This window comes from Scardinius erythrophthalmus (genome assembly GCF_964197995.2).
Source record: "Scardinius erythrophthalmus genome assembly, chromosome: 7".
NCBI classification, from domain to species: Eukaryota; Metazoa; Chordata; class Actinopteri; order Cypriniformes; family Leuciscidae; genus Scardinius; species Scardinius erythrophthalmus.
The window spans coordinates 30,007,821-30,021,024 of record NC_138227.1 but is presented as its reverse complement, the minus strand read 5'-3'; the positions used below and the strand labels follow the sequence as shown (position 1 = coordinate 30,021,024).

At 42.4% G+C, this 13,204-nt stretch overlaps 1 protein-coding gene across 4 annotated transcripts in view; it reads right to left on the bottom strand.

The window, feature by feature from the left end:
* The window catches only part of LOC308693429 (uncharacterized protein), a 64,845-nt gene that overhangs the window by 47,013 nt on the left and 4,628 nt on the right, over positions 1-13,204 (bottom strand). For all 4 annotated transcript variants that reach the window (XR_014030451.1, XM_081370322.1, XM_081370324.1 and 1 more), the window contains exons 6-9: positions 8,354-8,446; positions 6,987-7,106; positions 6,677-6,796; positions 6,363-6,482 (exon numbers count right to left, since the gene is read on the bottom strand). Coding sequence is in view for 3 of the 4 variants with exons in the window: in XM_081370322.1 (XP_081226448.1) it covers positions 6,363-6,482; positions 6,677-6,796; positions 6,987-7,106; positions 8,354-8,446 (453 nt within the window). In the remaining variant the exon portion in view is untranslated. The remainder of the gene's footprint in view (positions 1-6,362; positions 6,483-6,676; positions 6,797-6,986; positions 7,107-8,353; positions 8,447-13,204) is intronic.

Genomic DNA, 13,204 nt, shown 5'->3' with positions numbered 1-13,204 from the left:
ATCTCTGAGAGCGTCAGCCAGAGGTGCCTCTCAGTCACAGTGAGAGAAGCCATAGTTCGCCCAATGGCCTGTGCCGTGGACTTAGTGGCACGGAGAGCGAGGTCCGTGGCGCACCTCAAGTCCGGCACGCAGATCGCTTCAGGTCCCTTCTCATCCAGCTTTCGGAAGAGATCGGCCTGGAAGATCTGAAGTGTGGCCATGGTGTGCAGCGCTGACGCAGCTTGCCCGGCGGCGGAGAAAGCGCGGCGGAGCAGGCTTGACGTCATGCGGCAAGCTTTAGAGGGTAGGGCCAGCTTAGCGCGCCGTCCAGCGGAGGGCGGGCATAAGTGGGCCGCTATCGCCTCTTCGACCGGCGGCAGCGAATGGTATCCCCTGTTCTTGGCATCATCGACTGCAGAGAATGCCAGAGAAACAGATGGACGCACTCTAGCTGAATAGGGGGCATTCCAGGACTTAGCGACTTCTTCGTGTAACTCAGGAAGAAAGGGCGCTGGTTTGGAAGCAGGCGAAGCGCGCTCCCCAGGCAGGAAAAAGCCATCCAGCCGGTTGTGAGCGGGCTGCTTGGGCGAAGACCACTCGAGGCCGAGGCTCACCGCGGCCTGTGCGAGCACTCGCATGAGCTCCGTCTCGATGGACGCTCTCTTGCCTGACGAAGTGCGGGCAGGGGGCGCGAGATCCTCAGAGCTCGCCCAATCCTCACTGCCTGACGCCAGGATAGAGCAGGAATCCTCTTCTCCCAGCAGGGCTTCCTCGTCAGCAATGTCGACAGAAGCGGCGGCAGACAGCGGCCGCTGTCCGTCAGGAAGAGAGGCTGACGAAGCCGGTGAAGCAGGCGGGCGAACCAGCGAGCTTTGGCGGCTGGGGGAAGGTTCCGGGACCCGCTGGGCACGGCGCTTTTTACGGCGCGACACCGCGGCGGGCGGGGGAGCAGTCTCGGGGAAGAAGGCCAGGCGAGTCCTCAGAGTCGCCATGGGCAGTAGCTCGCAGTGAGGACAGCCGCAGTGAGGACAGCGAGAGCTGCATGTTCCTCACCCAGGCAGGAAACGCAGATCACATGGCGGTCCCCGTCACTGAGTGTGGCTCTGCACGAGCCGCAGGAAGGCATCTTTAAAAAGACGCTGCTCTTTTAGGATGTGTGTCGCGGTAGCAACACACACACACACAATACAGAGATTGAAAGGATATAGGCGCCGGAAAGCGCAGCAGGAAGGCAAGGAAGGCAGCGCGGCCAGCGACTTCAGTGACTCGTCCCGCTGAAGGTGCTCTCTCTCAACGGCGCGGCTTCTCTCCAGCTCCAGCGATGCGTGTGCTTCGCTTGAAGGATGAAAAATCAGATAATAGCTGCCTGCGAGCGGTATTTATAGGCCTAGACCACGCCCGTTTCGGCGGGATGTGACGCAGCGGGCACGAAGCACCCTCATTGGGTCTGGCGTCACGCCAGGCCTCGCTCGATAGGCTGCTGCAGTTGCCGCAGAACAGCCAATAGGCGCGCGAGCTGCCTCGCCTATGTCTGTATGCTGCCGCAACGCATTTTGCATTATTGAAAAATTAAGGATAATTTTTGGCTTCAATATCTCGCAGAAAAAGGATTTTCCCCTAGCGTAAGATATCTTACGCAGTACGAGAGACCTCTCGTAAGAGAATCTGAAGTTACAGGATTGGAACTAAGGTAGCATTAGTCACGGATTATTTTTAGTCACGGATGGCGGTCTCTGGTTTCTGCCAATCTCATGTTAATCATGAGTACCTATAGAGCATAGTGCATCCAAAAGATCTCCAAAGAGTCTTTAGTTTCATCAGATTAATAAAAGACAGAAACAGCTGTACCGCTTCTTTCGGTAACAGTCGAGCTCCTGGATGCTACTGTGCAGTGCTGCTGATGACTTCGGTAAAAAGCATTAGACATCCCCTTTAATTATTTGAAAGTACTTTATTACTGTATACTTATAAAGTGTTACCTATGACTTAAACTGTGATATAGAAATTTGGCCATATTGCCCATCTTCAAGTCATTCATTCCTTGAGTAAGGGACCGTTCGGTATTTATGGAAGGGGCCACCGGAGGAAAATAGGGGAGGGTCATGTCTTTTTATTCTTTGTTGAGGGGAGGGTCATCCAACTTTTTTTAGTCTAGGGGGAGGGTCACCCAACTTTTATATTCATTAAAACAGCAACATTTCAAAGTGGCTTGTTTGGTGCTATTTTTTTTTCTTCCATTTAGCTCCATGTTGATCTCGCGTTATCAGCCCCCCTTCGATATCAGATGGGTCTGACCCAACAAAAATCCAGTTTGGCGCTGTTTGACAGTGCGCGTGCACTTCAGTTCACGCTTAGAAAAAGTGCATCATGTCAGAACAGAATGCCAAAGAAATGTTTACCCGGCAAAGCTTTAAAGCACGAGCAAATAATGAACTTTTGTTAAGTGCACAGTGTCCTGTGAGTGTAACTCTACGGGCCCTATCTTGCACCCAGCGCAATTGACTTTGTACACCGACGCATGTGTCATTCCTATTTTGCACCCGCGCAAAGCGTGCTTTTCCCTCCACAGAAGCACGTCGCTAAACTAGGGAATGAACTTGCTTAACCAAAGTTAATTTGGGTGGGTTTCTCCATTTCAATGTAACTTATCTCTTTTACGACCGTGACGAGAGCGTTGCTCTCCTTGGCTGTGAACCGCTCCTGGCGCGCGTCTGGCAAATCCGCCGTTATGATAGGAATCCGCTTTAGAACAAGCGCGCCTGTTCTTAAAGGGAATGTGAGATGCGTCTCTGATTGGTTTATTTCACGTTACGGCCAAACCACACCTATGAATAATGAAGCTACTTCAGACCAACCCATTTTAGATTTTCGCCTGGCGCAAGAGTCATTTATCCCGCCGGGAAAATAGCAACAGCGCCGAGACCCGCCCACAAAGTTACTTGCGCTTTGCGCTTGACACTTGCGTTTCAGATCGTTAAAATAAGGCCCTACCGCTGCATTAACATGTGATGTGAACGTACGTCGAGTTTAACAGTATTGGGACTGAGGCGCCAGAACTGCTGATAGAATGTGCGCTGTAGGGCGATACTGCATATTTTAGTTTCCATTCTTATTTTGTTTCCACGATGTGTAAGATGTAGGGCTACCACATCTTTAAATTACTATTAGTATTATTTAAGTTAACATAAAATACACCTACACCACAAAAACTAGTTTAGGATAAATTCGTTAAAATTGGGCGATTCCAGTGTTATGGACGTGACATTTGCAGTCAAAACTTAAAATAACAATTCTCAGAAAATGCATTTAATACCAATATTTTGAAACGTCTGAAAGGAGTTAAGACATTAGAAAAATATCAGTCTACACATGCGTTTTATATTTAATATGAGGGAAATACACATGTGGAAAAATATTTTTTAGTAATTCTATAAATTACACAGTGCAAACCAAAGATATATACCCACCGGATGAATAAAGATCGGCCTCCACAGAGCATAAAATATTATATTATTTTTATTTTATTTTTCGTGTTCGCATTTATGTGAAAAAAAAAAGAAAAAAAAAGTTCTCCATTACGGGCATGACTGCTCTGAAGCGACTTTAAAAATTTCACAGAGACCTCAAACAGAAAGCACAAAGCCTTTCTTTAAAGTGAATTTTGTTTTTTTATTAATTTTATCTTAATTTTAATCAATGTTTCATCTGGATTTAATAAATAAGAAGTAAATATAAAATAGATAATCATGACACGGAGGCGCGGGCGAGTGAACTGGACTCTTGTCTCATAAATGAACCGAAACTCAGCGTAAGGTATGCTACTTGCCTCACAGACCTGAGAAATATATAGAAAGCTTGAAATGTCTACTTTTAAACAGAACAATTCAAAACTAAAGAAAACAGACTGCTTTATGCTTATGAAATGTGCATTTCTCTCTGGCGCGTTCTGAGAAGATCGCGACGCATCGTCAACTTCATCTTTGCAGTAGACACAGAAAACACTTGTTTATTAATAAACAATTAAAATGTCTCCTAGCTATATTTGACATATTAATAATCATTACTTTTGCCGGTTCTTTGTGACAGCTTTTAGATGCTTTATTCGCAACGCCACCCACATGTTGAACGAGTGGAGTCACACCGCATCAGCACCGAAAACATGATTTTTTTTCAAATCTAAAATCAAAAATCGTGATACGAGCCGGTTTGGTCTATCGTTACAGCCCTAGTAAGATGAGAAAGCAAGAGTTTATGGTTTAAAAAACAAACAAACAATGGCTATCTGAACATCTTTGCCAAGCGCAAACCAGTACAGAAGTAGGCTAATCAATAAATTATTGGGGAGGGTCATGCCTTTTTTCACAATCATTTTGGAGGGTCATAGAAAAATGTATTGCTGGCGAAGGGAGGGTCATGTCTTTTTTGACAACAGATCTCAAAACTCCTCCGGTGGCCCCTTAAATAAATAACGAACAGTCCCTAACTTGCAAAGGCATGTCTGCACACATCTTGCATTTTGTTTGGTCACACCACAAGGTGTCACTATGGCCTAAAAGCTTTGCCTTTGCCACTCTGAGCTCAATTGCTATGTCTGAGGTAAAATGCCCTCTCATTACCATAGACAAAGAAATGTAAAACAAAAACAAAAAACCTTGTGGAAAAATTAATTTATACATCAATAAGGAGGTTAAAGTATAAATACACATTTATTTTTTATTTATTTTTATTTTTTACATTTGTGTATATTTATTTATTTAATTTATGTATGCATGTATGTATGTTTTTTTCTATTACATTTCTTTGTATATTTATTTATGTATTTATTTATTAATTATTTCGGCAGCTTTGGCATTCCATAGAAACTCTCTGTGTGGAAGAGCAGAGATTTACATATTTGTATTGTCCCCTCCAAGCATGAAGCTTATTGAACTGTCCCAACCCTCCATGGCTGGGTTTCCCGAAACCTTCTTAACGCAATGTCGTTCTTAAGTTACACCTTAAGCTGTACCTTATCGTTAATACATGTTTCCCGAAACGTTCTTAGTTAAGTATACCTTCTGTAAGTCATACGTTCGGAAGGTTGGTCTGGACCACTCTTAGCTTTACCTTATCACTGTTGCAGGTCTTTACGAATATAATTCTGAAGTTTTAATACACACAGACAGTGTTCATTTAGGCCAATTCAAGTGTTTTCATGCAAAGAATAAAATTGTCAATCACACTGACTGTTGTTAGAATTTTAATTATATTATTATTATATATTATATTATTAATTTAATAAAAGAGCGCTTTTAAAGGCCAGTGAAAGCATAGGCTACTGTCAGTTAAGTTCTATTCGGACGCTAATATTTTTTCTCATGGGCTCGTCCGGTATTTTGAACATTTACAGAGGTGAGTCGGTGATTTTAGTGCCGTCCGAATCCATAATATCAGTGTTTTTTTCTCACCCAACCCGTGTAAAAATCCCTGGCCAAATTAGTACCTACTGTTTTTTGACAAACAGGTCGTGTGATAATTTAATTGCCATCTGAATCCACATCTCTGAGTTTACAAGAAGAGATTCAAAATTCACTGTTTAAATCCTTTTTGATCACTGCCGAGCACCGTACGTAAGATGTAAACTTTTATTACTGAAATGCTGGAAAGTATTTACAAGAACAATATTTCATCGCAGCTCCACCTCAGCAAACAAAAATGGGAAAGAGAAGAAAGCACGTAAAATTTTTGAAATGGTTATTGTGGCAGCAATATATGTTACAATTTTAAAATATGTAGGCTAGGCTATTATAGTTTGGATTATTTTTTATAATATCCAATAGTCCTAATAAATGTAATTTCAACTATTTCTGAAGTCCTTCTTTAATAAAGAACACTTCTTTGGGAAACAGCCATCGATATCAACCAATTCAGCACCAACGCCACGGACAGCACCGGGTAACGTCGCACGTAAGAAGGTTTTGCTTATCTAAATATGTGCTGTGCTACTAAATGAAAGATAAAATAGGTATTAAAGGAAATATAAATATTTGATGAACAAATTAAGCCAACTAATATGATTTATATTCTTTTGGTTTCTTTACCCAATACATTTAAAAATTACAAATGCAATGAAAATACAGGTATTGGTACTGGTACACTGGTACAGGTATCGGCGAGTAGCAAAAATTAAAGTATCGGTATCAGACTCGTTCTGGAAAAAGTGGTATCAGTGCATCCCAAGTCAAAACGTCATTTAAAGTTTGAATTTTGTGATAAAATTTACATAATCTGAAAGCAGATATTTTGTTTCTAATGTCAAGTAACAAAGCACAAAGCTCTTTGATTATTGGATGGGAGGTGCACTACAAATAATGTTTGGTTTGTTACTGTCTAAATCTAAATACCTTTCTTCACTCCGGAAGCTTGGTGCTCCATCTTTAAACATTATCGGTCGATCCAGTGACTGCTCACTTTTCAAAGATATAGAAGAAGGTGCTGGAGATGTTGCTTCATCTGGCCTAAGCCTTTGGGGGGAAAGAAAGAACTGATGCTTAAATATTGTACAAGATAAGGGACATGCAAACAGCATATAATGATGACATTTCTTTGTTCTATAAGTAATGTGTTCAATGTTTTATTTTTCTGAGTACATTTATACCAAAATGTGTAAATTGTGTATCCCCCAGAATTTTTACAACCAAATTTTAAAGGCTCACACCTTTTATTCCTAAGCAAACTCTCTGCTCCATTTTTGAACATTATCGGGCGATCCAGTGACTGATTACTTTGTAGAGATGTACATGAAGGGGCTGGAGATGTTGTTTTATCTGGTCTAATTCTTGGGGAGAAAGAATGAACTGATGTTAAAATACTGTACAAGAGGCATGCAAACTGCATATAACGATGACAACCTTCCCCTAATTCCAATAATGTGTTCCATGTTTTTATAATTGATTTTCTTTCTATGAGTACATTTATAACTACACATGTAACTTGTGCAACTCACCAGAAATTGTAAATGCTCATACCTTTTACTCCTAAGCAAACTCTCTGCTCCATCTTTGAACATTATAGGTCGATCCAGTGACTGCTCACTTTGTAGAGATGAGCAAGAAGGTGCTGGAGATGCTACTGGACTCTGTCTCAACCTTTGTAGGGGAAAAAAGACATGAGAATCACAACCTACTCCTGACTCTTTAAAATTTTCTTCATTTAATTTATTTATGGTACTCTTATTTTAGATCAATATGAGTTTCAATACGAGTATGATACCTAGAAAGCCGAGTGGCCAATGGCCAAAACAATGCATTTTAAAATACTGAAATTCAGTGAGAACAAAGATGATGTCGTCTTGAGTTTTATGTAGAGTTTTGTTTAATCTTGATTTCTCAAAATGGTGCACTTGTTTTCCTGGGCACATCAGAGTGAACTGCTGCATTTATGCAGTGTCATGAAAGCACAGTTGTGCACAGCATACCAACTTCTAAGGTCAAGTTATTCATTAAAATATAAGTTACAATTCATTTTGATTTTAATTGTATGGGATCATTCTGTGATACTTTTACATCATTTTTAAACCCTGAATGTGGTCAATTTTAACTGAAATTATATGGAAAATGGTGAGTCATTTTTTAAGTTTCTCCTTTTGTGGTCAGAAAAAGAAAGAAAGGCAGAATATGGCATTAAAACAACACCAGGGTGAGTAAATTATGACTGAATTTCAATTTTTGGGTGAACTATACCTTTAAGTAAGGTGTAACAAGCTGTAATAACACTGGTGAGAATATTGCTTCTGAATAAATTATATTTACACAAAAAAAAAAAATGTCTCTGAAGATTTTTATCTATAATGCTTGTAAGCAATGTTTTACACATGACTGTTATATGAAATACGAGCACTTTTGAAACGTTTGCCCATCAAATTAGCACACCAGGACAATCTGTTGAGTAAAATAGAATTTCTGTCATGACAACTCTCGGAGTGGTAATAGTTATGACAATATTGTATGTTTGGTCTTGGTGGAATAGGAACAGACATGATATATTAATTATAATTTTTTATTATTATTATTTAAAACAACCCAAACACACCTATAAACATTTGGATGCTGCATTAAACAAATTCTTAAAGGAAAAAAAATTATATAATAAATCAACTCCATAGCTGATTCCAAGTGATCAAGGGCTTAGGACATTCCAATTCAGCCCATTCCAATTTCCGCCAGTAGTGGGCACTCGTGCAACGTAAGCAATGACGTACATCCGAGTGAACGAGACAGAGGGAAGTTAGCGAGTGAAGGGTATGACAATTTTGGACTGGAACGCAGCACTAGAGTTTCATGCCAGAACTTTGTATATATGTATAATTCAGACCCGAAACTCTTATTCCTCATACCTTTCATTGAATATTATTGGTCGATCCAGTGACTGGTCACTTTGTAGAGATGTGCAGGAGGGGGCTGGTGACGTTCCTTTATCTGGTCTCAACCTTGGGCACAAGGAGGAAAACAATTTCTTACATTCTTGCTGAAACAAAAACTTACATTCCAAAACAATTAACCTACAAACTACCCAGAAAAACAAATAACTCACAATTTGCAACATAAAATGAAATTTGTATTGCTAACTTTAAAGGGATAGTTCACCCACAATGAAATTTAAGTCATTATTTACTCACCCTGGTGTTGGTCTAATGTATTGTGCCCTTCTTTCTTTTTCAGACCACAAAAATGGGAAATGTAAAAAAATGTCCATATAATGGCACAGCAACCAGTATCAAGCTTTTAAAAAAAAGATCCAAAAGTATCACAGAACGGTCCCATGCAACATGTGTCATATATTCTAAGTAATGAGGGTGTACGATAGGGTTTAGTGAAAAACAAACTGAAATGTAAAGTATTATTTAGGGATGCACCGATCCCACTTTTTCCATAACGAGTCCGATACTGATACTTTTATTTTTAGTACTTGCCGATACTGAGTACCGATACCTGTATTTTCATTGCATTTTTAACTTTTAAAAATATTGGGCAGAGAAACCAAAAGAATATGAGTCAAACAAATTGGCTTAGCAAATAGACATTTCCTTCAGTTATTTTCATGCCTTCCCTTATGAAAAATAAGTATACTTTAAGTTAATTTTGTTAAATATACTTTATGAAGTAAGTATATTAATATCAATGTATTTGAAGTAAACTTGTAAGCGGGATCTAGGCATGGGCAGGGGTAGGCTGAGCCAACCCAAACGTCTGCCTTGCCCACCCATATAGAATTTAGGTACAGATAGCGTTAATCTGTTGTCTATGATTTGTGCATTGATTAAAAAAATGTGGGTTGTGGGTTGAGAAGTTTGATGAATGGCTGTAGAATACCCAACCAATCAAAAATGATAAAAAAAAAATAAAATAAAATAACAGCAGAAAATTACAATAGGCTAGGCCTATTTTTCAGTCGGAAAAGGGTTGCTTGTCCGCTTCAGGTTGGTGGAGAGTTCCTGCCTCAAGTTGAGGAGTTCAAGTATCTGAAGGTCTTGTTCACGAGTGAGGGAAGGATGGAACAGGAGATTGACAGACGGATTGGTGCAGCTTCTGCAGTTCCTACTCTCACCTATGGTCATGAGCTGTGGGTCATGACCGAAAGGACAAGATCCCGGATACAGGTGGCCGAAAGGAGCTTTCTCCGCAGGGTGGCTGGGCGCTCCCTTAGAGATAGGGTGAGGAGCTCGGCCACTCGGGAGGAGCTCAGAGTAGAGCCGCTGCTCCTCCACATCAAGAGGGGCCAGCTGAGGTGGCTCTGGCATCTGTTCCGGATGCCTCCTGGACACCTTCCCGGGGAGGTGTTCCGGGCACGTCCCACTGGGAGGAGACCCTGGGGAAAACCTAGATCACGCTGAAGGGATTATCTCTCCCGGTTGGCCTGGGAACGCCTCGGTATACCCCCGGAAGAGCTGGAGGAAGAGTCTAGGGAGAGGGAAGTCTGGGCGTCTCTACTTAGACTGCTGCCCCCCGCGACCCGGCCCCGGATAAGCGGAAGAAGATGGATGGATGGATGTACAGGCCTATTTTTCTTTTCTTAACTGAAAGTAACAGCGAGGCACATTATACATTCACGGGATTCAGTGTGTAGGGAAAAAGCTAAATTTTAACTTGAGTGCCGCATTTTTAGAACACCACGTCATGCAAGACGTTTACATTCACTGTCTCACTGTCTCGCATGCCTGGCAGCTTCCAGATGGGATTGCTGGTCTTTCTCATGACGTACCTAGCATTTCATTCGGGGCTCCAGGGGAGGATTAGATGTCAATCGCTGCATCGGAAAGAGAGCTGTTACGCTCTGGAAATGAAGATGATGCTGAGCTTCCCACTGTAATGGTGTGTGTGCTCATGCTGAATCAGATTCAGACTTGACAGATATGCTTTCCCGGGTTACTTTAGGGGCGCAGTGTGACGTGTAATCGCCTTGTCCCACCCCCGTGCCTTCCCAGATGTGTGTGAAGAACTTTTGCAGTATGGAAGCATTTTGGCGACAATATGGCAAGCCAAACATGCCAAATCTGCAGGTAAGATTTTTCCTCTCTCACTACCATTAATGGTGGGGTGGAAGTGCTACTGCAGACCGCCTCTTCCCTGCATGTGATGGCCACCCTGCAAAAAAAAAAAAAAAAAAAGTGGAAGGCCAAAACACTCATAATGTACAAGAGTAGTTTTGAGTCAGGGTTGAGCAGCGCAAGGTGACAGACCATGTTTATAGTCACAGCGCTGGCCCTAGGCCAGACAATGTCCACCCTAGTGGTCCAGAAGCGCCCCTTGGAGAGGTGCGAGACATCGCTAAAGTTCGCTTTCTCTATGCTCCCATCTCACGAGGTGGCCTTTTCGGCGACACTGTTGGAGACTGTGCCCAGCTGTGCTCAGTTCAGAAACAGGCTGAGGTAACCAAAAGCTTGCCCTAAGGTGCTCCCTGAGTCACTCGTGGGCTGCCTATGGGCAGTCTGTTTGTCGCCAAGGGTGTCAGTACCCTGCGAAAAAAACTCTGCCACAGCCAGCTCTACTGTGACGTTGAGCCTTCGCAGGAAGACGGCACCACAGAGTTGGACACAGCTGCTCTTCCCCGGAGGAGGGCCGGGCGGAGAATCTTTTGTTGAATCATTTCTGTTCCGCTACTGGCGAGACAGCAGTACCCAAATTCTCAGTAAGAGCAGCTTCTCTATCTCTGGGTCTCAACAGAGCGAGGTTGGCGGTGCATGACGCTATGCCTTGCCACCCTCAGCCCCCTCTTGCATCGCTAGCCTGATGTGGATCGGGCCGTGAGTATGCCGTCTCACGCATCTCCTGCCGATAGGTGGAGTCAGGTAAGTGTTGCACCTCACACTCAGACCCCAATTAGGGCCGCTTGCCGTCCGAGTCGGGTCCATGCCCTCCACCTTGCTGCACCACTGCGGGTACCTCTGTGGTCCCGTTGGTCCCCCTGGCTCGATGCCTGGGAGCCTGGCTAGCGCTTCCCAGCCTGTCCAGCTGGCTTATCCTTACCATCAGACTTGGCTATTCAGTTCACCCGGCGTCCCCCGGCCTTCAGGGGCATCAGTTCACCTCATGTACTGGCGGACAGTGCTCCTGTGCTTCGGGCGGAAATCACAGTCCTACTGGTGAAGGACACGATAGAGCCGGTCCCTCCAGCAGACATGAAGACCGGCTTCTAGACCGGCTTCTGCCCGTACTTCATTGTACCCAAGAAAGGCGGTGGGTTACGGCCAATCTTGGACCTGTGAATCTTGATCGGTCCCTTCTCAGGCTGACGTTCAAGATGCTAATGCAGAAACGCATCTTCAGGTGCATCCGTCCCCAAGATTTGTTTGCAGCGATCGACCTGAAGGACACGTACTTTCATGACTTTCAGCCCTTCGGGCTGGCCCTGTCGCCCCGTGTCTTCACGAAGGTCATTGCTCCCATGAGAGAGCGTGATGTTCACATCCTCAACTACCTCGACGACTGGCTCATCTTGGCCCAGTCGAGAGAGTAGTTGTGCGAACACAGGGACATGGTGCTTAGTCACCTCAGCCACTTAGGGCTTCAGGTCAACTGGGAGAAGAGCAAACTCGCCCCCTTGCAGAGGATCTCTTTTCTCTATGTTCCTATTTAGGTATTCTTTTTTTTTATACTTGAAATATAACTGTACTTTAACTCTTTCCATTTTAAAAACATTTTATTCTAGCTTCATGCATCCTTTTTATCAAAACTTGAATCTGGTTAAGTTTCATAAAAAAACAATATTTAAACATTTTTGTCAAAGACTACATCTGGATCAGATTGAGAACGATGATCAAACATAGATGGAGTAGATCAAGTCCATCAAACCTTCACAGTCATTAACCCTTCCTGGGTCGACATTTCATTCGGTAACATTAGGCAGTTTTGAACTTATATGCTGTTTAATGTTTGATGATTGCATTGTTTTACATTTGCGTAAACAATCTTCTATCAATCGTTTCTGCTTCTTCTTCCCCTGTGTTTTGATCAAGAGATTCTATGCTTTTTCAGAAGATGCGATATAGCTTCCCCTAACGTATAACTGTATAAACATATAACATGGATAGCCAGAAAAAGTAGAGAGTAAAGTAGATTTGAAGTAAATTCTTATGTACACTACCAGTGGACTAGTCTACACAATAATTCAGATTTCAGAACTTATCTGTTTTCTTTATAAATCAATATTTTCAAACAATGTAAGTTTATAAGACAGTATGTAAAACTAGGCCTATGTGAAAAAAGTATTTATTAGGCTACTCAATCAAAACAGTAAACACAACTACAAGCAAAGTACACTTAGAATACTAAATAAAATTTCGATCAAAAGATTGAATACAAGTATAGGTTAAATATACTTAGAACTTTCTGTCAGTCTTCAGGGTTTCTCAAACTCGGTCCTGGAGGGCCACTGTCCTGCACAGTTTAGCTCCAACCCTGATCAAACACACTTGAGAAAGCTAATCAATGTCTTCAGGATCACTAGAAACTCACAGCTAGGTGTGTTTGATCAGGGTTGGAGCTAAAGTGTGCAGGACAGTGGCCCTCCAGGACCGAGTTTGAGAAACCCTGGTCTAAGTCAAGTATACTTAAGTGTAATTTTAAGTACATTTCGGCGAAGTACACAAAGTATATTTCTGAGAAGTAAATACAAAGTAGACTGAAAGTATACTTTCTTATTTTTAGTTTAAAAGAAGTTAATAGAACACTTGAATGAACTTATTTTT